Source organism: Hemitrygon akajei, chromosome 12 (genome assembly GCF_048418815.1).
Source record: "Hemitrygon akajei chromosome 12, sHemAka1.3, whole genome shotgun sequence".
In the NCBI taxonomy this organism is placed as follows: domain Eukaryota; kingdom Metazoa; phylum Chordata; class Chondrichthyes; order Myliobatiformes; family Dasyatidae; genus Hemitrygon; species Hemitrygon akajei.
This window is the reverse complement of record NC_133135.1, coordinates 62,979,909-63,004,332: the sequence shown is the minus strand read 5'-3', so window position 1 is coordinate 63,004,332 and position 24,424 is coordinate 62,979,909. Positions and strand designations below refer to the sequence as shown.

General features: G+C 42.2%; 1 protein-coding gene across 1 annotated transcript in view; it reads right to left on the bottom strand.

The window, feature by feature from the left end:
* The window catches only part of nmnat2 (nicotinamide nucleotide adenylyltransferase 2), a 275,753-nt gene that overhangs the window by 24,366 nt on the left and 226,963 nt on the right, over positions 1-24,424 (bottom strand). The window contains exon 6 of the mRNA XM_073063279.1: positions 1,687-1,767. Within this exon, the coding sequence (XP_072919380.1) occupies positions 1,687-1,767 (81 nt within the window). The remainder of the gene's footprint in view (positions 1-1,686; positions 1,768-24,424) is intronic.

Genomic DNA, 24,424 nt, shown 5'->3' with positions numbered 1-24,424 from the left:
GTGTTTCAGAGCATCTAGAAATGTGTAATAGGAAATTCATCACTTCTTATTAGACACGCTGGACAAAATCAGTTTTCTTCCTAGATTCCAAAGCACACATTTCGCAGTCAACACTTAGCCTGTGCTTCAGCTGCTTCTGAACCTATTACCCTTTCTTCATCCAATGAAACTGATGTTTAACATCATTTCGCAGGACGGCTCCTGCAGCTCTCTGAGGTGTATTCCTATAGCTGGAAAATATTTGTTAGAAATTTAAACTCTTATTATCAGGCTGCTAGAATTGGCCTTTAATTTGATAATGCTCCATTGTGACATCACTGGGACTATGCTACAAATTCTAAAAATGCGAAAATAACCCCCCCACCCAGGCCTGTCTTATAAAACTTGAACAAATCCAGAGATTTTACAATTGCATCAAATGATATCAAGATATAATTTTTCTGATGCTTCTGTGAGTTTGACTTCCATAAAACCAGCAGCCAAAAGCTAATGCAATTTAATCCACTGCTTTCAGTATCATATTAGATTGCAAAACCAAACCCCCAAAAAAATGCTTTCCTTTGTTTGATAAATAGTATGGAAATGCTACTTAGGAATTTCACTTGGTGACCTAAGCACAAGAAATCAGTACATTGATTGTGGATTGGCCAACTGCTTGCACTTTGGTTGAGATTTCAGTCAAAAGGCCGACAACATTTCTCAGAGGCTTATTGTCAATTCTTAACTCACAACTGCCTGTTCTCCAAAATGTATATCACTGACTCATCTCCATGGCAATAGTTAAGCAAATCAGCAGCACTCATTTCCTATTTTGTGTGGAATATTTTCTGAATATATTGCTAATCTCAGTGGAATTGCTGAGTGAGTCAGAGGATGTGTTTCTTATATTAATAGGGACATTACGTTATGCTAATGCTTTCTCTTTCTCTGTTCTGGATATTTCTTCTACCTTGAGTTCTTATTGATTGTAGTTCTAACCATGATAAATAAATTTAGACCATTAAAATACAGAATTGGGGGAAACAGCTGGGATCATTTGGCAGAGTTGGGTAGGGAGTGGCAGATTCGGAGCACTAGGAAAATTATAGCAGATTATCAGTGAACCATGAGCAGGTTAATAGTACTTGTTCTGGCAGAATTTCGTTCAACAGTCTGCATGGCCAACCACGCTCCAGGAAACTACTTATTTTCCTTTTCTAATTATCAAACCAATGATCTTTAACCGTAATCACAAGACTTCATGTGCAATAAAAACTCAGGAGTTAATTAAAAGCACAGACAGCTAGGCAAAACACACTTCAGAATGAGTTTTTCATGATCTTGGAACGTTCAACTTGGCTCTGATTGTGCTTGGTGTTATTAGCACAAGGAGTAAATGATCTGTCCATCTATATAGATCAGTCGTATGATAGTATGATATTATACAGTACTACCTTAATATTGGAAATGGTCCAGGGCCAGGGCCAAAAACAATATTTCAATGTAACTCGTGTTTTAAAATGCATTTTTTGGTCATTTTAAGTGCCCAATTGTGAACAATTAATGTTCCTGATATATAAATAAATGCTTTGAATAAGGTTATTTAGTACAATACAGACCTTACTTTAAGGTAATTTTGCATGTTAAAGTGCCATGTATGTTTGTCTGATGAGGAGTGTGACTTTATGCCAAAAAAGATGCACGTACCCACAAAGGTGAAGTGCTCAACGTGTGGGCGAACACAGCAGATTCTTCCGAGACTTTCGCTCACCTTCCCCAGGATTCGAACTGTAAAGCAAATCCAATAGAAAACCGGTAAGTAAAAGGCAACTATAGATGCAGCTCAGTGGCAAACATAATGTAGAAACAACAGCTTCTTAGAAGAAGCAGAATCAGGTTTATTATCCCTGGCATGTGTCGTGAAATTTATTAACCTAGCAGCGGTTCAATGCAGTACATAAAATAGAAGGAAAAAAAGTAAAAATAAATAAATTAGTAAATCAATTGCAGTATATGTATATTGAATAGATTAAAATCGTGCAAACACATAAATAATATATATTAAGAAAGTAAGGTAGCATTCAAGGGTTCAATGTCCACTTAGGAATCCGATGGCAGAGGAGTAGAAGCTGTTCCTGAATCGCTGAGTGTGTGCCTTCAGGCTTCTGTACCTCCTACCTGAAGGTAACAGTGAGAAAAGGGCATGCTCTGGGTGCTGGAGGTCCTTAATAATGGACGCTGCCTTTCTGAGACACTGCTCCTTGAAGATGTCCTGGGTACTTTGTAGGCTAGTGCCTAAGATGGAGCCAACTAAATTTACAACCCTCTGCAGCTTCTTTCAGTCCTGTGCAGTAGCTGCCCCCATTCCAGACAGTGATGCAACTTATCAGAATGTTCTCCTTGATAAATCTATAGAAGTTTTTGAGTGTATTTGTTGACATACCAAATTTCTTCAAACTTCTGATGAAGTATAATCGCTGTCTTGCCTTCTTTATAGCTGCATAGATATGTTGGGACCAGGTTAGATCCTCAGAGATCTTGACACCCAGGAGCTTGAAGCTGCTCACTCTCTCCACTTCTGATCCCTCTATAAGTATTGGTATGTGTTCCTTCGTCTTACCCTTCCTGAAGTCCACAATCAGCTTTTTTGTCTTACTGACGTTGAGTGCAAGGTTGTTGCTGCAACACCACTCCACTAGTTGGCATATCTCGCTCCTGTACGCCCTCTCATCTTCATCTGAGATTCTACCAACAATGGTTATATCATCAGCAAATTTATAGATGGTATTTGAACTATGCCTAGCCAAACAACCAGAGAGAGTAGAGCAGTGGGCTAAGCACACACTCCTGAGATGCACCAGTGTTGATTGACAGTGAGGAGGATATGTTATCACCAATCTGCACAGATTGTGGTTAGGAAGTTGAGGATACAATTGCAGAGGGAGGTACAGAGGCCCAGGTTCTGTAACTTCTCAATCAGGATTGTGAGAACGATGGTGTTAAATGCTGAGATGAACAGCATCCTGACATCGGTGTTTGTATTGTCCAGGTGATCCAAGGCCGTGTGAAGAGCCATTGAGATTGCATCTACCATTGACCTATTGTACACAAATTACAGTGGGTCCAGGTCTTTGCTGTGATGTAAGCATAAGCAAATAAAGCAAAGCAGAGCTATCAACTGAACATCCTTTATTAAAGCCAGTATCTCTTAACAACAGGTCTAGTGCTGGCTTACAGTTATGAATCAAATGCAGTCTAGAGATTTGGTTTATGTTGCTGCTTCTCAGATTATTGTAAACTGACCCAAAGGTAGCCTGACTAAGGGTCAGTTTATTATCCAATATGAGAGACAGCAGCATAAACCAACTAAAACCCTTCAGTACTGCACTGAAAGATCAGACAAAGAGAAGTACTCCATTTCATTGGGGATCTTGAACCAACAACAGTTTGACTCCGAAATGAGAGCAAAATCAATTAATCCACTACAACTGGAAATCACTAGATGAATAGCTGAACTCCAGGCTCCTAAAATATTTGGTTTCTAATGCTTTTACAGAATTTTATTGTAAACTGTACATCTGTACCAGACTGCTCGATGTTTAATAAATGCTTTATTCAGTTTATTCATATCTTTATTCTGATTCCCATGGAGACTTTGGATTGCATAGCTGGGGAGGGACCTGAGCATTTTTGGGGCCGACTCTCTGGGCACAGAGCTTGGAAAAAGCGATGCCACAGACTTTTAACATCATAAATCAGTGAGTTGTTTGGTACATCTCCCTCTCACTATGAAACGAGGACACCTCTTTTTCCCTTATTAGGGAGAGAGAGCCTGTGGTATGTCGAATACCAGGTGAACAAGTAGCCTTTGGGGTACTGCAAGTCTGTGTCTTTATTAATGCTTTGCTGCACACCTGAGAGCTTGGTTGGGGGGGGCGCTGATGCTTTTTTGCTTGTGGGTGAGGGGGGTGGGGGTCGTTGAATTGCTGCTGTTTGTCCATGGGAGGGGGGAGCTGGAGGTGGGCTTTGGGGTTCTAATGTTTTAACTGTCATTCGTTCTTTGGGGAACTTCTCTGTTTTCGTGAATGCTTGCGAAGAAAAAGAATTTCAGGATGTACACTGTAAACATTTCTCTGACATTTAATGTACCTACTGAATAAGTGAACGGGGCGGTCGAGACACTTTGCTTGCCACAGTCCCCAAGAAGACATTGGATTGCGCATAACTAGGCACTTGACAACAGCCAATAAGGAGAACATAACAAAATTTGCAGATGCTGGAAATCCAAGCAACACACAAAATGCTGAAGGAACTCAGCAGGCCAGGCAGCATCTGTGGAGAAGAGAAAGCAAGGGACATTGCAGGCCGAGACCCTTCATCAGGACTGGAAAGGAAGGGGGAAGGAGTCAGATGTTCCTCCAACGTTCTGTGTATGTTGCCAATAAAAAGTTAGGTTTAAGTGGAGCAACTATTGGGGGACCAGTCCAGTGTCAGAGTGGGGAGCTCAGGTTTTGGCTCATAGAGGCTTTGCTGAGGAGAGGTGATGGCTACAGATAGATTTTTATTTAATCTTTCTTTCTTGTTTCACAGATAGAGCAGTGGGGATGCCAGGCATGATAGCAGAATGCTCCTCCCACAGGATGTGGGCAGGCAGGGAGACATCCAGTGTCTCTGACAACTGCAGCTTCTTTCATATTGTGTCAATTGACAGGACCTACAGGAAGGTAGTTACACCCCAAGGTGCAGGACAGAGGTAACTGGATGACCATCAAGAGAGGGAAAGGGGATAGGCAGGCAGTGCAGAGCTCCCCTCAACAACAGGTTGTTTTGGATATCATGGGGGGTGCGGAATGACCTAGCAAAGCCACAGCAAAGTTCAAAGTTCAAAGTAATATTTTTTCATTTTATTTTATTTATATTTCTTACATTCACAGGAGTAAAAATCTTCATGTTCTGTCTCCGTCACAATGTACAAGCAATAAAGAGGCAAATTGTCGGAGGATATTGCCCAAACACTAAGAATGTGTACATAATTGTTCTGTATACATGAGTGTACAGTCAGATATACAATCAGATCAGTGTGTATTGATAAACCTGATGGCCTGGAGAAAGAAGCTGTCCCGGAGCCCATTGGTCCTGGCCTTAATGCTGCAGTACCATTTGCTGACAGAAACAGTTTGTGGTTGGGGTGGCTGGAGTCCCTGATGAACCTCCGGGCCCTTTTTACACACCTGCTGCTGTAAATGTCCTGAATAGAGGGAAGTTCACATCCACAGGTGTGCTGGGCTGTCCACACCGCTCTCTGGAGTGCCTTGTGATTGAAGGTAGTGCAGTTCCCATACCAGGCAATGACAAAACCAGCTCTCAATGGTGCCCCTGTAGAAAGTCCCGAGGATCTGGGGACTCATGCCAAACTTCTTCAGCCATCTTGAGGTGAAAAAAGTGCTGTTGTGCTTCTTTCCCAACACAGCTGGTATGTACAGTCCAGGTGAGATTCCCAGTGATGTCAGATTCAGATTCAGATTCAGTTTATTGTCATTTAGAAACCACAAATGCAATGCAGTTAAAAAATAAGACAACGTTCCTCCAGAATGTTATCACAAAAACGCATGACAAAACAGACTACACCAGAAAATCCACATAACGTTTGGCAATCCCCAATCCAGAGTCCGGAGAGGCTCTTGACGTGTATACCAAGAAACCTGAAAATACTTACCCTCTTAACTACAGTCTTTTTGATGTCAATAGGGGTTAGCCTGTCTCCATTCCTCCTGTAATCCATGATCAACTCCTTCGTTTGTTTGACATTGAGGGAGACGTTGTTTACTTGGCACCACTCTGTCAGGGTGTTGACTTCTCCTCTGTAGGCTGTCTCGTCATTGTTGGAAATAAGGCCTATCAATGTCACGTTATCTGCAAATTTGATCAGCAGGTTGGAGTTTGCGTGGCAACACAGTAGTGGGTGTATAGGGAGTAGGGGGGTCTCAGGACACAGCCCTGGGGGTGTTCCTGTGTTGAGGGTCAGAGGGGCAGAGGTGAGGGTGCCCATCCTCACCACCTGCCAGCGATCCGACAGTAAGTCCAGGATCCAGCTACACAAGGAAGGGTGCAGACTAAGGTCTCCGAGCTTCTTGTCGAGCCTGAAGAAAATTAAGGTGTTGAATGCTGAACTGTAGTCCAAGGACAGCATTCTCATATAAGCATCCCTCTTCTCCAGGTGCGTAAGGATGGTGTGTAGAGCTGTGGCTATTGCGTCATCTGTCAATCGGTTGTGTCGGTAGGTGAATTGTAGGGGGTCCAGTGTGGGTGGTAGCAAGCTGCAGATGTAGCCCTTGACCAGCCTCTCAAAGTATTATCAGAGTACGCTCATGTTGCCACATAAAACCCTCAGATTCTTTTTCAGTAGGCATACTTAGCAAATCTTTAGAACAGTAACTGTTAAACAGGATCTGTAAACTGTAAACAAATTGTGCAACTGAGGATAATAAATAAATAGCAATAAGAAACGAGCATGAGAAAACAAGATAAAATAGTCCTTAAATGAGTGTAGTTATCCCCTTTTTTTCAAGACCCTGATGGTTGATGGGTAGAATCTGTTCATGGACCTGGTGGTGTGAGTCCTGAGGCCCTTGTACCTGCTACCTGATGGCAGCAGTGAGAAAAGAGCATGGCCTGGGTGGTGAGCATCTTTGATGATGGATGCCGTTTTTCTTCGGTAACATTTCACGTAGATGTGCTCAATACATAGGAGGATTTTACCCATGATGTACTGGGCAAAATCCACTACCTTTTGTAGGATTTTCCACTCAAAAGGCATTGGTGTTCCCATACCAGGCCGTAACTCAACCAGCCAACACACTTACCCCCACACATCTACATAAGTTTGCCAAGGGTTTTGATGATACGCCAAAGTCAGATGGTTTTGGTGGCATGAGTAGTCAGGTCTCTGGCACTGAGTCTGGCTCTGTGGCTCAGAAGAGGAGTGCAGTAGTGATAGGGGATTCCTTAGTTAAAGGAGCAGATGAGAGATTCTGAATAAGTATTTTGCGTCAGTCTTCACTGTGGAAGACACTAGCAATATGGTGGAAGCTCCAGGTGTCAGGGGGCATAAAGTGTGTGAAGTTACCATTACTAGGGAGAAGGTTCTTGGGAAACTGAAAGGTGTGAAGGTAGATAAGTCACCTGCGCCAGATGATATACCCAAGAGTTCTGAAAGAGGAGCCTAAAGAGATTGTGGAGGCATTAGTAATGATCTTTCAAGAATCACTAGATTCTGGAATGGTTCTGGAAGACTGGAAAAAATTGCAAATGTCACTCCACACTTCAAGAAGGGAAAGAGGCAGATGAAAGAAAGTTACAGGCCAGTTAGTCTGATCTCAGTGGTTGGGAAGATGTTGGAGTCAATTACTAAGGATGGTGTCTCAGGGTTCTTGGAGGCACATGATAAAATAGGCCTTAGTCATCATGGTTTGCTCGAGGAAAAACGTTGCCTGACAAATCTGTTGGAATTCTTTGAAGAAATACCAAGCAGGATAGACAAAGGAGAATGGGTTGTTGTGTATTTTGATTTTCAGAATGCCTTTGACAAGGTGCCATACGTGAGGCTGCTTAACAAGCTACGATCCCGTGATATTACAGGGAGGATAAAGCAGTGAGGTAAAGAATGGGAATAAAGGGAGCCTTTTCTTGCTGGCTGCTGGTAACTGTGGTGTTCCACAGGGGTCTGTGTTGGGAACAATTTTTTTTTAAACATTGTATGTCAATGATTTGAATGATGGAATTGATGGCTTTGTTGCAAAGTTTGTAGACGATATGAAGATACATGGAGAAGCAGGTGGTTTTGAGGAAATGAGTGGAAATACAGTGTCGGGAACTGAATGCTCATGCACTTTGGTAGAAGAAATGAGAGGGTTGACTATTTTCTAAATGGAGAGAAAATACTAAAAAACAGAGGTGCAAAGGGACTTAGGTGTGCTTGTGCACAATTTCCTAAAGGTTCATTTGTAGGTTGAGTCTGTGGTGAGGAAGGCAAATGCAATGTTAGCATTCATTTCAAGAGGAACTAGAATATAAAAGCAAGGATGCAATGCTGGGACTTTATAAGGTACTGGTGAAGCCTTACTTGGAGCATTGTGAACAGTTTTGGGCCCCTTATCTTAGAAACGACGTACTGAAACTGGTGAGAGTTCAAAGGAGATTCACGAAAATGATTCCGGGATTGAATGGCTTGTCATACGAAGAGCATTTGATGGCTCTGCGCCTGTGTTCACTGGAATTCAGTAGAATGAGGGACAACCTCATTGAAACCTATCAAATAGTGAAAGGCCTCAATAGAGTGCATGTGGAGAGGATATTTCCTATGGTGAGAGAGTCTAAGACCAGAGGACACAGCCTCAGAATAGAGGGGTGCCCTTTTAGACTGGAGATGAGGAGGAATTTCTTTAGCCAAAGAGTGGTGAATCTGTGGAATTTCTTGCCTCTGGCAGCTGTGGAGGCCTATTCTGTATGTAAATTTAAGACAGGTGTTGATTGATTCTAGATTGGTCAGGGCAAGAAGAGATACGTGAAGAAGGCAGGAGACTGGAGCTCAGAGGAAAAATGCATCAGTCATGATGAAATGGCGGAGCAAACCCAATAGGCCAAATGGCCTAATTCTGCTCCTATGTCTTCTGGTATTACGGTCATGAAAGAGACACCTGGATGTTATGTTGCCTCCCAGTTGCTTGGATCAGTGATATCTCGATCTGGTCCATAGCATTCTAAAGGGGGAGAGTGAGCAGCGGCAGCCACGGTGCATTTGGTATCAATGACATAGGTAGGAAAAGTGAGGAGGTCCTGAAGACAGAATATAGGGTATTAAGTAGAAAGCTGACAAGCAAGACCTCCAGGGTAGTAATCTCTGCATAGCCGCCTGTGTCACACACAAGTGAGGGTAACTATAAGATGACTTGGCAGATGAAGGTATGGCTGAGGGACTGGTGGGGAAAGCAGGGTTTCAGATTTCTGGATCAATGAGATCTCTCCTTGGGAAGGTATGGCCCATACAAAAAGGAGTGGTGAAACATGAACCCAAGTGGGCACAATATCATTGTGGGCAGGTTTGTTGAAGGTGTTGGGGAGGGTTTAAACAAATTTCCCGAAGGGATGGGATCTGGAGTGGTAGAGCTGAGGATGGGGCAGTTGGTATACGACTAGATGCAAAGTGTAGTGAGACTGTGAGTAAGGAGAGTCAGATGATAGGGCAAAACTGCAGTCACTAGAATGAGTTGAATTGTCACATGGGGGCAAAATCGAGAAAGGTGATGAATACAGGACTGAAGGTGTTATAGTAGTGCACAGAATAAGATAGATGATCTTGTAGCACAGTTGGAGATGGGCAGGTATCATGCTGGCTCACAAGGATGTTACTAGGACTGGAGGGCTAGAAATGGCACAGCCTGGGGCTTTTTTCCTGGAGTCTAGGAAGTGTAACCTTACAGATGCATATAAAACATTCAGGGACTATCAACAACAGAATAAACCTTGGAATTCCACAGTGCCTGTGACACAGAACTGTGTGGGGTACAAACTAATCTTCAGATAGTAAAGCAAAACTGACTGTTCTTTTGGCACTCTAAAATCAAGTGAAGTGTTTAATGAGCTGCTGACTGACCGCTAGCTGGTACACACAACCATTGAAATTGAATTTATGAGTTGAGTTGAGTTTCTAACCTTTAGACTGGTTTTGGCTCTCGGTCATTTTTCTGTGTACGTGGTTCACTTTGTCTTAACAGCTATGTGCAGCAAATTGTTTAGTAGCAGAATGCCATTACACCTGAAAGGGAGTAAAGAGGTGAATTGCCAGGATGCTCATTGGATTAGAGAATACGTCTTATAGGGAAAGTGTGACAGCTAGTTTCCTTTGGAGTGGAGGAGGATGAGAGGCAACTTGATAGAGGAGTACACGTTTATGAGAGGCAGAGATAGAATAGACAGCCAGCACCTTTTTTTAAATGCCAGGGCAGCATTGGCTAATACCAGAAGACAGTTGTTTTAGGTGAGTGGAGGAAAATTTAGGGGAAGTGTCGTAGGTAGGTTTGTTTTGTTACACAGATTGGCAGGTGTCTGGTACACACTGCCGGAGATGGGATGGTGACGGAGGTTGATATAATAGGACTCTTAGGCAGGCGCGTGGATGTACAAAATATGGAAAGTTATGGACAGTGTAGGGGGGAAGGATTAGCTTGATCGGGGAGTAAGTTTATATAGGATGGCACCACATCATGGGCCATAGGGTGTATACTGTTCTGTATTGTTCCATGTTCTGTGTTCAGTGGAGGGAGCTAAAAATAGCACCTGATTATTCTACACACAAATGATTATGCTATCAATAATCCACGTAGACTTTTGACAAAGTGTAATGTGCTCCAGTGACATGAACGCAAATTCAACATAAATTAAAATTATGGAATAGAATCAGAATCAGATTTAATATCACCAGCCTACTTCATGAAATTTGTTGTTCTGCGGCGGCAGTACATTGCAGTACATAATAATTAAAACTACAAATTACTGTAAGAAATATATATTAAAAAAGAAATTAAATTAAATAAGTAGTTCTAAAAGAGAGCAATAAAAAATAATGAGGTAGCGTTCTTGGGTTCAGTGTCCATCCAGCAATCTGAATGCAGAGGGGAAGAGCTATTCCTGAAACATTGAGTGTGTGTCTTCAGGCTCCTGTGACCCTGCCTTGATGGTACCAATGCCCTGGGTAACTGGGTCCTTAATGATGGATGAATCAGTACTTACTATAGAATTTTACTGCGATTTGGCTTGTTGAAGCTAAATCATTGTTATCCTTGCTGACAAGTACTTGCCAAAGTATCACTTCTCAAAGATTAACTGTTACACAAATTAGAAATAGGAAGCAGGAAGCTGTCTTGGGCTCTGACTTTGCAGTGCTACAGCCCAGTTATCAGTGGGCATAATGTAAGAGTAGATGGGCAGCACTGGTACCCTCAGCAGTTTTAATCCCACCACCTAAAGTTGCAGCCCTACCCAAATTCAGCAGTTATAACATTTTCTCCAGTGGGTACCCATACCTTTTATGTTAGGCCTTAATATGGCTGAACAACATCACCAATCTTTGTATTAGAATTTGTTCCCACCACCATCCCCAGAACCACACCCACCCACGTGGATACTCTCTCTAAAGAAACACCTAGGGCCAAGAATGCAAGGTTATGAATGGTTTGCCTGGAGCTGCAGAATTGGCTCTAAATGATTAACCATGTGTCTTCTGCAGTTTTCTACCCGGGAGCTATTGGCTTCTACTCAACATTATACACAATATTTTAGCCCTGAGGATGGGTATGGCATTAATAATACTAATTCTGGACTTCTTGTGTAAACATACAACAGTACAGCACAGTACAGGCCCTAGAGTAGAAGCCAATAGCTCCCGGAATGGAAACTGCAGAAGACACATGGTTAATCATTTAGAGCCAATTCTGCAGCTCCAGGCAAACCATTCATAACCTTGCATTCTTGGCCCTAGGTATTTCTTTAGAGAGAGTATCCACGTGGGTGGGTGTGGTTCTGGGGATGGTGGTGGGAACAAATTCTAATACAAAGATTGGTGACGTTGTTCAGCCATATTAAGGCCTAACATAAAAGATATGGGCACGTGTTATGCCGACCTTTTAATATACTCTAAGATCTGTCCAATCCTCCCCTCCCATATCCTGTAGCATTCCAATTTTCTATCATTCCTGTGCCTATCCAAGAGCCTCTTAAATGTCCTTAATGTATCTGCCTCTACCACTACCCCTGGCAGGCTGTTTCATGTAAAATTCCTAGCTCTGATAACACCCCCCCCCCCAATACTTTCCTCAAATCATCTTAAGACAATGTCTCTTCATATCAGCCACTTCAACCCTGGGAACAAGCCTCTGTCCATTTGATCTATGCTTCTTTAAATATTTAACATACTCTTACTAGGATCCCATATGCGGTATTTTTGAGTTACTATAAATCCTTTTAAAGTTATTGAATTAATCTATATCAAAATAGGACAGCAGGAATATCATTAGAGCATTTTAAACATTCCTGCTTGAAGGTCACAGTGGTGATTTATAACCTCAAGTGAATTAGCCTTGGGCAAGTTGGACGTTGTACAAACCTTTACTTTGGCACAGGACTGAACTTGTGGAAACAGAATAAAGTTCAGGTTAATGCAGAAAACAACTAAGAATAAAAGATAACGTATCTAACCATAACATATCACAAATGAGGTATTGATTTTATTTAGTTTTCACTTAACAATACAAAATTGGCTCTGATGATGGAATTAACTTGGTTGTGAAAGGTGTTTGGAGAAGGTTAGAGTGCCACCTAGAGTACGTCACCAGCTTGCACATGAATAAACCTTTGCTGTTCCTCACTATGAATGAATATGCAAGCAGAACATAATTATGGTAAAACAGAGGGACTGCAAAGTCAATCATAAACAAGGACACATTTGCACTGATGGAATGAAATGCCTGTGTCCGGCGCCAGAATTCTGTGAATGGGAGTCACTGAGTGATCATTCAGGGAGAGGGAATCCTCCAGCTCAGAAGTGGGCCATTCAGCCCTTTATGCTTATGCTGGTATCATCCTCCACATCAACAACCTGCTCTAATCCCATTCTCTTGTTGGACTCCCTCTCTTTACAAAGTTCTGCTCTGAAGCAAAGATCTAAGGCATATATGTCAAACTCAAGGCCCGCGGGCCAAATCCGGCCCGCGGTGGAATTATCTTTGGCCCGCGAGATAATATCTAATTACTATTAAAGCTGGCCCCAGTAATCGAAGCGCCTATGGCGTATGATATGGCTAATGCTGAGTTTATTCAGGTACCAGGTTTTCAGGGTTTTTAGTGTTTATTCGGCAGTCTTGCTTGGCAGTCTTCTTCATAAGAAACGGAATTTGTAAAGTGAAACACTTTGTAGTTATAGCAGAGACTGAGACACATGAGAGCAGGCTGAAAAAACGGAGGCAACGAAAGCTGCGTTCGCACGCGTCCGACTGATCCGGCCCGCATGAAGCTGCATTTTGCTCAATCCGGCCCGTGACCTAAAATGAGTTTGACACCCCTGATCATTATCGTAAGATTTCAATGGCCACTGATTCACCTCCATTTCATGACTAATAATGCCATATTGACCACTGATGCAAAGCCATTTCTTTTTTTCAGTATTCCCCTTGACTCTTTTCATAAGCACTGAAAGGTTGTTAAATTGCATATCACCTGCAGTCCAATGGCCTGTGCAAGCAGTCTCACCATTCCCTAAAGTCTGCTCTGAGGTCCTCCGTGATGGATGAGTGCTGGCACAAACGTCTCCTATGCGTCCTGCTGGGGCTCAGAAGAACTCCGAAAAAGGACCTGCAGACCTCCGCAGCTGAGTTGGAGTAGGGTGCAGGGTGATTTTTTGCTTGGTCAGCATCTCAGCAGCATTCCATCCTCCTCAGTAAACTTTGACACTATTCCTACTTCCCGGAATGACGTACAGCACTCTTGGTTCCAGTTGACCTAGATTCTACCTCATTTGTTTTTGTCCGCCATGATGCACATCAACACCCCCTTAAGCCCCCTTACGATGGCCTGTTCTACATCTTGGAATGGGGTGAAAAGACTTTTACTGTGGACAGGAAAGGAAAAGCTGAATGTATTTCTGTAGATTGCTATAAACCGGCCCAGCAAGACCTGGATGATTCCACTACCAGACTCAGCATGACAATGTGTGTGCCAGTACTCCCTGGATGAGGCAGGGGCACCTGCTGTTGATCCAATAAAGGGACACAGGATCTGAGCCGAGAGGCTCAAATGAGCTCCAGACAGATTCGGTTTAGGTGAATTCTGGGTGGGGGTGGCAGATGACACATATTGTCCATAATGGAAACTGTTTTACATTAGTCGCAAACACTGTCATTGAGTTGCGGGTTCAATTTAAGAGACGGTGTCTGACACAATGACATCAATGTATGGCGACTGCTTTTGGTTCTGTTTGTAATGTAAGTAAAGGGTTGTGGCTTTGGTTAAGCAAATAAAGCATCTCGCATGTTTTACCCACAAAATCCTACAACAGTATGAATACAAACTCAGCCATGTCACAGAAATTATTAGGGCTCTGGGGACCTTGAAGTATGTTCCAAGTCACTGCAAGTGAAATCTAGAAAAAATGCTGATGTATAAAATCAGAATTAAAAACAGAAAATGCTGGAAACACTCATTAGATTAGGCAGCACCTGTGGAGTGAGAAACAGGATTGGTGTTTCTGGTCAAAGACTCCAGTCAGAACTGGAGAAGAGAGAAGACAAGTTAGTTTTATGGTACAGAGAAGGCGGGGAAAATATTAGACAAAGTGAGAGCAGGAATGTTTAGGGGGATGAGCTATACAGGACATGCCAGTCATTTGGGTAGAATAAGACAAATAAATGAAAGCTATGAAATTCTGGTCATTAGAGAATGTGAATACTAACAAAGGAATATAAACAGTTGTGAAACGCAGGTCATATCCAGCCTGTCAGCTCTGTTAATGGACAGAGGGATTGCTGAAACAACATCATGAATTATGACTTCTAACAGAAAGAGCCAGTTTTCATACTGACAGAGCAAGTTACCCAAAGTTGTAGAATTCAATATTTCATTTTGAAGGGATTATTCTCTTTGCTATCCTCTGGTCCATTTTTCCATCTCCACCAACTCCTCTTCTTGTGGTACTTTCCCATATACAGGAAATTTACTTCTTGCTCTCTTCTTCAAAAACTCCTCTTCTTTAGCCTCAAACATTGAATCCTGTAGGCTTCAACATGCCCCAAACAACAAAGTTGCTATTCCTCAGGCTCATGTTGGACCTTGCTAAACAGTGCAGACTCTACAGACAGATACTGTAGGTCGGAGTGGAGTGGTGTGGAAAATCAACGAGGCAAGCAACTGGGAGCTCTGAGCCACCTCCACAGATTGATTACAAACTAATTGACATTCAATCTGATTTATTTTTGATCACACTGAGAACAACAAATGTAGTCATGTAGTGGAACACCTTGCATTTAGTGATCACAATACCTTTAGTTTCAAGGTAATTATGGAAAAGGATAGATCCAGTCTTCAAGGTTGAGATACTAAATTGAAAGGGCAATTTTGATGGTGTCAGAAAGGATCTGGCAAACGTAGATTGGGATAGGTTGTTTTCTGGCAAAGGTGTAAATGCAAGGCCTTCAAAAGTAAAATTTTGAGAGTACAGAGTTTGTATGTTCCTGTCAGAACAAAAAGCAAGTTTAACAGGTTTACGGAACCCTGGGTTTCAAGATATTGAAGCCCTGGTTGAGAAAAAGGAGGAGGTGCATAGCAGGCACAGTCAGACAGGAACAAATGAGTTACCTGAGGAGCGTAAGAAATGCAAGAGAACATTTAAGCAGGAAATCAGGACATGAGGTTGCTCTAGCACTCGAGGTGAAGGAGAATCCTAAGGGCTCCTACAGTTATATTAAGAGCAAAAGGACAGCAGGAGACAAAATTGGTCCTCTGGAAGATCAGAGTGGTAATCTATGTGTGGAGCTGAAAGAGATGGGGAAGATCGTAAATGGATTTTTTGTATCTGTATTTACTTGGGAGACAGACAGAGTCTACAGTGTGTGGCAAAGCAGCAGTGATGTCATGACCCCTATGCAGGTGCTTTCTGAATTGAGGTTAATTAGGGTGCATAAATCCCCAGGGTATGACAATGTGTTGCCTCAGACCCTGTGTGAGGCTAGGGCAGAAATTGTAGGGGCCCCAGCAGAGATACTTAAAAAACCCTTAGCCACGGATGAGGTGCAGTAGGATTGGAGGATAATTAATATTATCCGTTATATCAGAAAGACTCTAAGAATAAGTCAGGAAACTAAAGGCCGGTAAGCCTGGCATCAGCTGTGGGAAAGTTATTGGGCAGTATTCTAAGGGACAGATATACAAGTATTTGGATAGAAGGGGACTGATTATGTATAGTCATTATGGCTTTTTGCGTGGTAAGTCACGCCTAACAAACCTTATAGAATTTTGCAAGGAGATAACCAGGAGAGGTGATAGAGGTAAGGCAGTGGATGGTGTCTACATGGACTTTCGCAAGGCCTTTGACAAGGACCCACATGGGAGATTGGTCAAGAAGGTTCAGTTGCTTGACAATGAAAATATGGTAGTAAATTGGATTAGACATCGACTTTACCAAAAAAACCAAAGAGTAATTGTATATAGGAGACCTGTGACTGGTGCTGTGCTGCGGGGATCAATGTTGGGTCCATCACCATTTGCCATCTATATCAATGATCTGAATGATAATATGATAAACTTTATCAGCAAATTTGTGAATGACACGAAGATTGGGGTGTAGTGGACAGCAAGGAAGACTACCAAAGCCTGCAGTGGGATCTGGACCATTTGGTTAAATGGGCTGAGAAAGTGCAGATAGAAGGAATTTAATGCAGACAAGTCTGAGGTGGACCAACCAGGGCAGGTCTTACACTGTGAGCAGTAGGCACTGAGGAGTGTGGTAGAATAGAGGGATCTGGGATATGTTGAAATTATATAAGACATTGGTGAGGCCTAATTTGGATTACTGTGTCTGGTTTTGGTCACCTACCTACAGGAAAGATATAAATAAGATTGAAAGAATGCAGAGAAATTTACAGGGATGTTGCTGGGACTTGAGGACCTGAGTTATAAGAAAAGGTTGAATACTGAGGGGAAATTTGAATGAGGTTTACAAGATTATGAGTTGTATAGGTAGGGTATGTGCAAACAAGGCCTTTCCCACTGAGGTTAGATGAGGTCATGGGTTAAGGGTGAAAAGCAAAATATTTAAGGGGAACCTGAAGGAGAACTTCTTCACTCTCAGTGTAAATGGTGAATGCAGGGTCGATTTCAACATTTAAGAGAAATTGGAATAGGTACCTGGATGGGAGGGGTATGGAGGGCTGTGGTCTGGGAGCATATCAATGGGACTAGGCAGATTAATGGTTTGGCATGGACTAGATGGCCTGAAGGGTCTGCTTCTGTGCCGTAGTGTCTAAGACTCTAAATTTATTAACTAGTTTGGAAGGAATGCACGGGTCCCCATCTCCATTCTAACAACTTTCTACTGGAGCATCATCAAGAGTGTGGTGTCTGGCTGCAAGATTGTGTGGTACAGAAGCTGCAAGACTTCGGATCCCTACTACCCATTCCACAAACTCTTTGCCTCACTACCATCAGGAAGGAGGTGCAGGAGCATCAGCATTAGAACTGCCAGTAACAGCTTCTTCCCCCAGGCAGTGAGACTAATGAATACCCTGCCACCACAGTCACTAGGACAGTGAGCTGTTTAATGCTTACCTGTGCTGCGCACTTCACATGCACATCATATTTTATTAACTTACAGTATTTGTGGTAATATTTTGTTTTATGTACTGTGGGTGATATTTGCACTGCGGGTGCACCGTGATCTGGAGGAACGTTGTTTCATTTGGTTGTAGCTATGTACAATCAAGTGACAATAAACTTGACCTTGAAGTTGGTGGGAAAGGAAGTGGTTAAAGAGCAAGAGATGCATCTCCTGAATATGGATAAGTGCCACATGAAGATGAGTTGGTGGAGATGGAAAAATCAGCCAGGGAGTGGCAAAGAAAATGGTCCTTTCAAAATGCGCAATTGTGGGGAGGGCTTTACCAGTGACGGACTGGGCTGTATCCATTACATATTGTAGGCTTTTCCATTCAAAGGCATTGGTGTTTCAGAGAGACGGGGGAGAGACTTGAAAGTGTCAGCTGTGTGGAAATTGGCAGTGAAAGTGATAAAATTGGAGCTCTGTATGAGTGCAGGAAGAAATAAAGTTGTTTATATACCACTCAGAGTTGGGGATTGGGCCCTGAGTAGGACTGAACCAGACTGCTCTAAGTATGCTGCAAAAAGGCAATTGAGGACTGTGCCCATCGAGCTCCCATAGTTCTACCTTTGATCTGGAGAACCTGACTGGATGCTGTTCTGTTTCCTGTCATCGGAAAAGGTCTACCACTCCGGAGGTGAAATGTACCTGCACCTAACAGGAGGTTAGGGTGTGAATGGTCTAACGGTCAATCAGCTGCTGACATTTCCAGGGAGGTTATTACTGTCCTCGGCCCTCTCCATTACCCACTGCTGGGCATCTGTTATCACTGTGCAATTAACACCACTATATGTTTGTAATGAGAAACTCCAAATCAGTCTACTTTAAAAGAAATGGATTTTTTTTAGTTTGCCGGAGATTTCAGCTAGATCAAGTTGCTCAGTAAACATTCTTCACTTTGAGGCTTCATTATCAAATTAGTGGGCTGCTAACATTTCACATTACATCTAAACCAGAGTTTACACACAGAAATAAATTTCATCACCGCAGTAATTAATAGTTACTTAATTGCACCGCTGTCATCTTACTACCAGTTATAGAAGAAGGCAAGCTCAAGTGGACCCAGGGGAAAAGGTTTAGTGGACCATGTACGATGATCTCTTCCAGAAAGAAAAATTTAAAAGGAGTTTAGAAAAGTAGGGGGCTACGCGGTAGGGCAATTCTAGGCAGCTTCTAGAGTAGGTTCCAAGGGTGGCACAACATTGTGGGCTGAAGGGCCTGTAATGTGCTGTCAATGTCCTAAACCAGGAGCAGGGATGGACAGAGCTAGGGTATAAGAGTAAAGGGCCTGAGGGTGCGCAGGGAGAGTAGGCTGATTTGGGAGTGGACTGGAGCAATGAGAAGAGATACAAGGTGATGAGCCTGCACACCAAGTAAAGTGAAGCCTGACCAGGCTAAAAGGTGGAGCAAAGCAAGACAAAACCATACAGGGCAAAGAGGCAGCAGGTGGTCAGGAGAAGCACAGAGACAGCAGGGTGACTCTGAGAGTTTGTAGCAAACTAACCCTCCCTCTGCTGACTCTGTCCATATTTCCTGCTGCCTTGAGAAAGCAGTCAACATAAGACCTCATCACCCAGGCAATTCTCCCTTACTTCCCTCACTATCAGGCAAAAAAGTACTAAAGCTGGAGAACATGTACCACCAGGGTCAGGGACAGTTTCTATCACACTATTGTAAGACTTCCAAATAGCCCTCTTTGATGATAAGCATGAATTCTTGATCTCTCAGTCTACCACATCAAGGCCCTTGCACCTTGTGGTCTACCTACGCTGCAGTTTCTCTGTAACTGTAATGTCTACTCTGCATTCTGTTTTCCTTTTTCCATTTGTATTGCCTTATACTTACTCATGAAATGACCCGTCTGGGTAGCTTGTCACTGTATCTCAGTACATGTGACAACAATAAACCAATTACCAACGTGGGTGTGGACCTGGTGGAGTGAAGCTTAGGACGATATGAAAGGGATGAGAGGCCAACTAAAGTGCAGCAGAAAAGGAGGTGGCCTAGTGGACTGCACACAGTGAACCCAGAAACAGGAATGAAAGGTGCAAAGGGCCAAATTACCAAGGGCTTCAGGGTAAAGCAAATATTTGTAATTGGACCAGGCAGCAGAATTATAGAGCAGTACAGCACATTAACAAACCCTTCCACCCAGTTCACTGCGTAGACTAAACTGCCTACCTGACCTGCCTGCTCCCGTTTGCCTATTTTCTAAATTTTCCTATTCACACTTATAAATGTTGGAATAGTACCTGTCTCAACCAGGTGTATAACGAGCCTTGCTGGATATGCCTACCACCCTCTGTATGAAGAAATTTCTCTTTGGGTATCTTTTAAACCAATGATTCCTAAAGTGGGTGATATTGTCTACTCAGGGCGTGGGAATGTCTAAAGGAGCAATAAAGATGAAATGGATGACTGGAATTCTCGGTAGCAGAGGTGGGACAGCTTTGGGATAACAGGCTTAATTTAAGAAATAAATTACTTATCATTAGCATTTGATCCTCAGTGCTTCAAATTGATTACAATGATCATGTAATCACCTCATCTCTTGCTAATGTACCATTCTCTTAGACTTTGCTCAAAGCATATTATATTGTTGAAAAGCAATGTGACTCTTCTGTATTTGGCATATCTTGAGAGATCTGGATGGAAGAAATCCGGGCCCTGCTTATCTATTATTGCCATTCACTACTGTAATCATATTAGCTAGTATGATTCTAATCAAACAGTGACACAATTCCTGTGAATTAGGGTGTGGAATTCAATGGGGTAAAGTTCAGCATCTGCCCTTTTAAATGGTCTTGACTGCATTTCTCTGGCCCATGGCCCAACCAAGATATCACTGCACCTGTTTATGTACCTTAGAGAGTCAGGTTTTGCCTGAGCTATGATGATGATTGCAGTTCTTGAAGTTGGACTTAAACAAAAGGCAATAGACCATGGTCATTAATCCATAATGAAAATAGTAGAAGCAGACCTAATGAAAACAAATTACAGACAATATAGTGTGGAGTATCTGAAATAGGATTTATACCAGCACCAAGCAACCAGCAGTAGCCAATGTGCCTGTTGTGTGAAAAAGTTTTATTGTCAAATGAGCAATGAAACCATCCGGGCTCTTTGAACATTTGAAGAGAATACACTCTGATAAAGCAAACAAGAACTTGCCTTATTTTCAGTCACTTCATTAAAAATTTCAGAAATGGAAAACACCTCAAAACACGTTGACCTGCACTTCACAACAATAGTGATAGTTTGCATGCTTCATACAACATTTCATTGCTCATTGCTAAAACTGGAAAGCCCCATACAATTGGAGAAGAACTGAATCTTCCAGCGGTAAGGGAGGTTCTGAGTATGATTTTACATGTCACCAGACCAAATAAATAAAACAGCAACAACTCTGTTCAAAGATGAATAGATGAAATATCTGAGAATGTGGAAGACACATTGTGCAACATACTTGGGACAACAGAATTTGCTTTGCAATTGGATGAGTCAACTGCGCTAGGCAACAAATCTTTATTTCTTGGTTATGTTTGCTTCATAAAAGATGAAACCATAATTCAAGAGTTGTTATTTGCAAGGGGGCAGGGAGTTAATTGTTCAGGATGTTGTGCCATTTTTCAAAGAGAAAGATATTTCGCTCACAAACATTCTTGCTTGTACAACAGATGGGGAAACCACAATGACAGAATGCCACCATTGGGTTATTACTTTCTTGAAAAGAGGTGTACCGAACATATTTACCATTCTCTGTATAATTTACAGACAACATATTGTCACAAAAAATCCCAAATGATCGGCTGCACAAATCATTAAATACTGTTATCACAATGGTAAATAAAATCAAGTCTCATGCTCTCAGTCCTCAAAACATTTTGAGAGCTTTGTATTGAGAATAATGAACAGTTTGAACACTTACTGTTGCACAGGGATCAGCTGGCTCTCAAAAGGATACTGCCTTAAAAAACTATGTACTTTCTAAAACTACCATAAAGTTCTTTGAAGACTCAAATGCTTCATTCAGTAATCAACTCAAAAATATTAGATACAATGTTGCTTATTTGTCAGAATTATTCACTAAGTTTAATGAAATCTATCTTCAATTGCAAGATGATGTGAATCATATCAAAGTCAAATCAATTATCTCCACATTTCTATCCAAGTTAACCTTATTTAAGTGCAACATAATCCATCGCGACCTTTGCTAATTTCTGAGCCTCTTTGAGTTGCAAGAGAAAGAAAGAATTCAAGATTTAATATTGTTTAATGTCATTTCCTGTACACAAGGGTAAAGGAGAATAAAGTAATTGTTACTCCAGATCTGACAAAAACACAAAATATGAAGAACACAATAACAATAAAAAACACAATAAATATAAATACAGAAGATAGCTGACATACATATAATGAATGAATTACTATAAAGTGACACTAGAGTATACATAATGTGAATGACAGGAAGTGTTAAAGTTGTGATGGAGTCAATAGATGGAGGTATTGATCAGCCTTACTGCTTGGGGAAAGTAACTGCTTTTCAGTTGATGGTCTTGACGTGGGTGCTAGGGAGTGGGACGAACAGTCCATGAGCAGGGTAGGTGGAATCCTTCATTATGTTACTAGTCCTTTCTGGTGCCTTCCTGTTCGGAGCCGTGCAGTTTCTGTACCAAGCCGTGACCTAGCTTATCAGGATATTCTCTATCGCACAGTTGTAGAATGAGGCGAGAATGGGTGTGCAAAGGCCAGCTCTCTTCAGAAAGCAGAGGTGTTGGTGAGCTGTCTTGACTGTGTAGGATGTGTTCTGCGACCATGAGAGGTCGTGTGTGATCTACACTCCCAGATGTTACTGAGGATGTGAGTGGACCGAGTTCTCCTGAAGTTGATAACCATCTCCTTTGCCTTGTTGACATTAAGGAAGAAGTTAGTTGCTTAGCACCAGTCCTTGAGCTCTTCCACCTCCCGTAGGCTGTCTCGTCGTAGCTGGTGATGAGCCCCACCACTGTCTTGTCATCAGTGAGCTTGATGACGTGATTTCTCGGATGCTTTGGCCGTACAGTCATGTGAGAGCAGGGTGCACAGCACACAGCCTGGGAGGGTGGGGGAGGGTACCCATATTGAGGATGATAATGAGGGAGGAGCAGTTGTGCATCCTGACTATAACCATATAACAATGACAGCACGGAAACAGGCCATCTTGGCCCTTCTAGTCCGTGCCGACACTTACATTCACCTAGTCCCACTGGCCCGCACTCAGCCCATAACCCTCCATTCCTTTCCTGTCCATATACCTATCTAATTTTACTTTAAATGACAATACCGAACCTGCCTCTACCACTTCTACTGGAAGCTCATTCCACACAGCTACCACTCTCTGAGTAAAGAAATTCCCCCTCATGTTACCCTTAAACTTTTGCCCCCTAACTCTCAAATCATGCCTCTTGTTTGAATCTCCCCTACTCTCAAAAAGCCTATCCATGTCAACTCTATCTATCCCCCTCATTATTTTAAATACCTCTATCAAGTCCCCCCTCAACCTTCTACGCTCCAAAGAATAAAGACCTAACTCGTTCAAACTGTAGCATTCTAGTAAATCTTCTCTGTACTCTCTCTATTTTGTTGATATCTTTCCTATAATTCAGTGACCAGAACTGTACACAATACTCCAAATTCGGCCTTACCAATGCCTTGTACAATTTTAACATTACATCCCAACTCCTATACTCAATGCTCTGATTTATAAAGGCCAGTATACCAAAAGCTTTCTTCATCACCCTATCCACATGAGATTCCACCTTCAGGGAACTATGCAACATTATTCCTAGATCACTCTGTCCTACTGCATTCTTCAATGCCCTACCGTTTACCATGTGTGTCCTATTTGGATTATTCCTACCAAAATGTAGCACCTCACACTTATCAGCATTAAACTCCATCTGCCATCGTTCAGCCCACTCTTCTAACTGGCCTAAATCTCTCTGCAAGCTTTGAAAACCTACTTCATTATCCACAACGCCTCCTATCTTAGTATCATCTGCATACTTACTAATACAATTTACCACCCCATCATCTAGATCATTAATGTATATGACAAACAACATTGGACCCAATACAGATCCCTGAGGCACACCACTAGTCACCGGCCTCCAACCTGACAGTTATCCACCATTGCTCTCTGGCATTTTCCATCCAGCCACTGTTGAATCCATTTTACTACTTCAATATTAATACCTAACGATTGAACCTTCCTAACTAACCTTCCATGCGGAACCTTGTCAAAGGCCTTACTGAAGTCCATATAGACAACATTCACTGCTTTACCCTCGTCAACTTTCCTTGTAACCTCTTCAAGAAGTTCAATAAGATTTGTCAAACATGACCTTCCACGCACAATCCATGTTGACTGCTCCTAATCAGACCCTGTCTATCCAGATAATTATATATACCATCTCTAAGAATACTTTCCATTAATTTACCCACCACTGACGTCAAACTGACAGGCCTATAATTGCTAGGTTTACTCTTAGAACCCTTTTTAAACAATGAAACCACATGAGCAATACGCCAATCCTCCGGCACCATCCCCGTTTCTAATGACATTTGAAATACTTCTCTCAAAGCCCCTGCTATTTCTATACCAACTTCCCTCAAGGTCCTAGGGAATATCCTGTCAGGACCTGGAGATTTATCCACTTTTATATTCCTTAAAAGCATCAGTATTTCCTCCTCTTTAATCATCATAGTTTCTATAACTTCCCTACTTCTTACCTTACCCTTACCTTACACAATTCAATATCCTTCTCCTTAGTGAATACCGAAGAAAAGAAATTGTTCAAAATCTCCCCCATCTCTTTTGGCTCCACACATAGCTGTCCACTCTGATTCTCTAAGGGGCCAATTTTATCCCTCACTATCCTTTTGCTATTAATATAACTGTAGAAATCCTTCAGATTTATTTTCACCTTACTTGCCAAAGCAATCTCGTATCTTCTTTTAGCTTTTCTAATTTCTTTCTTAAGATTC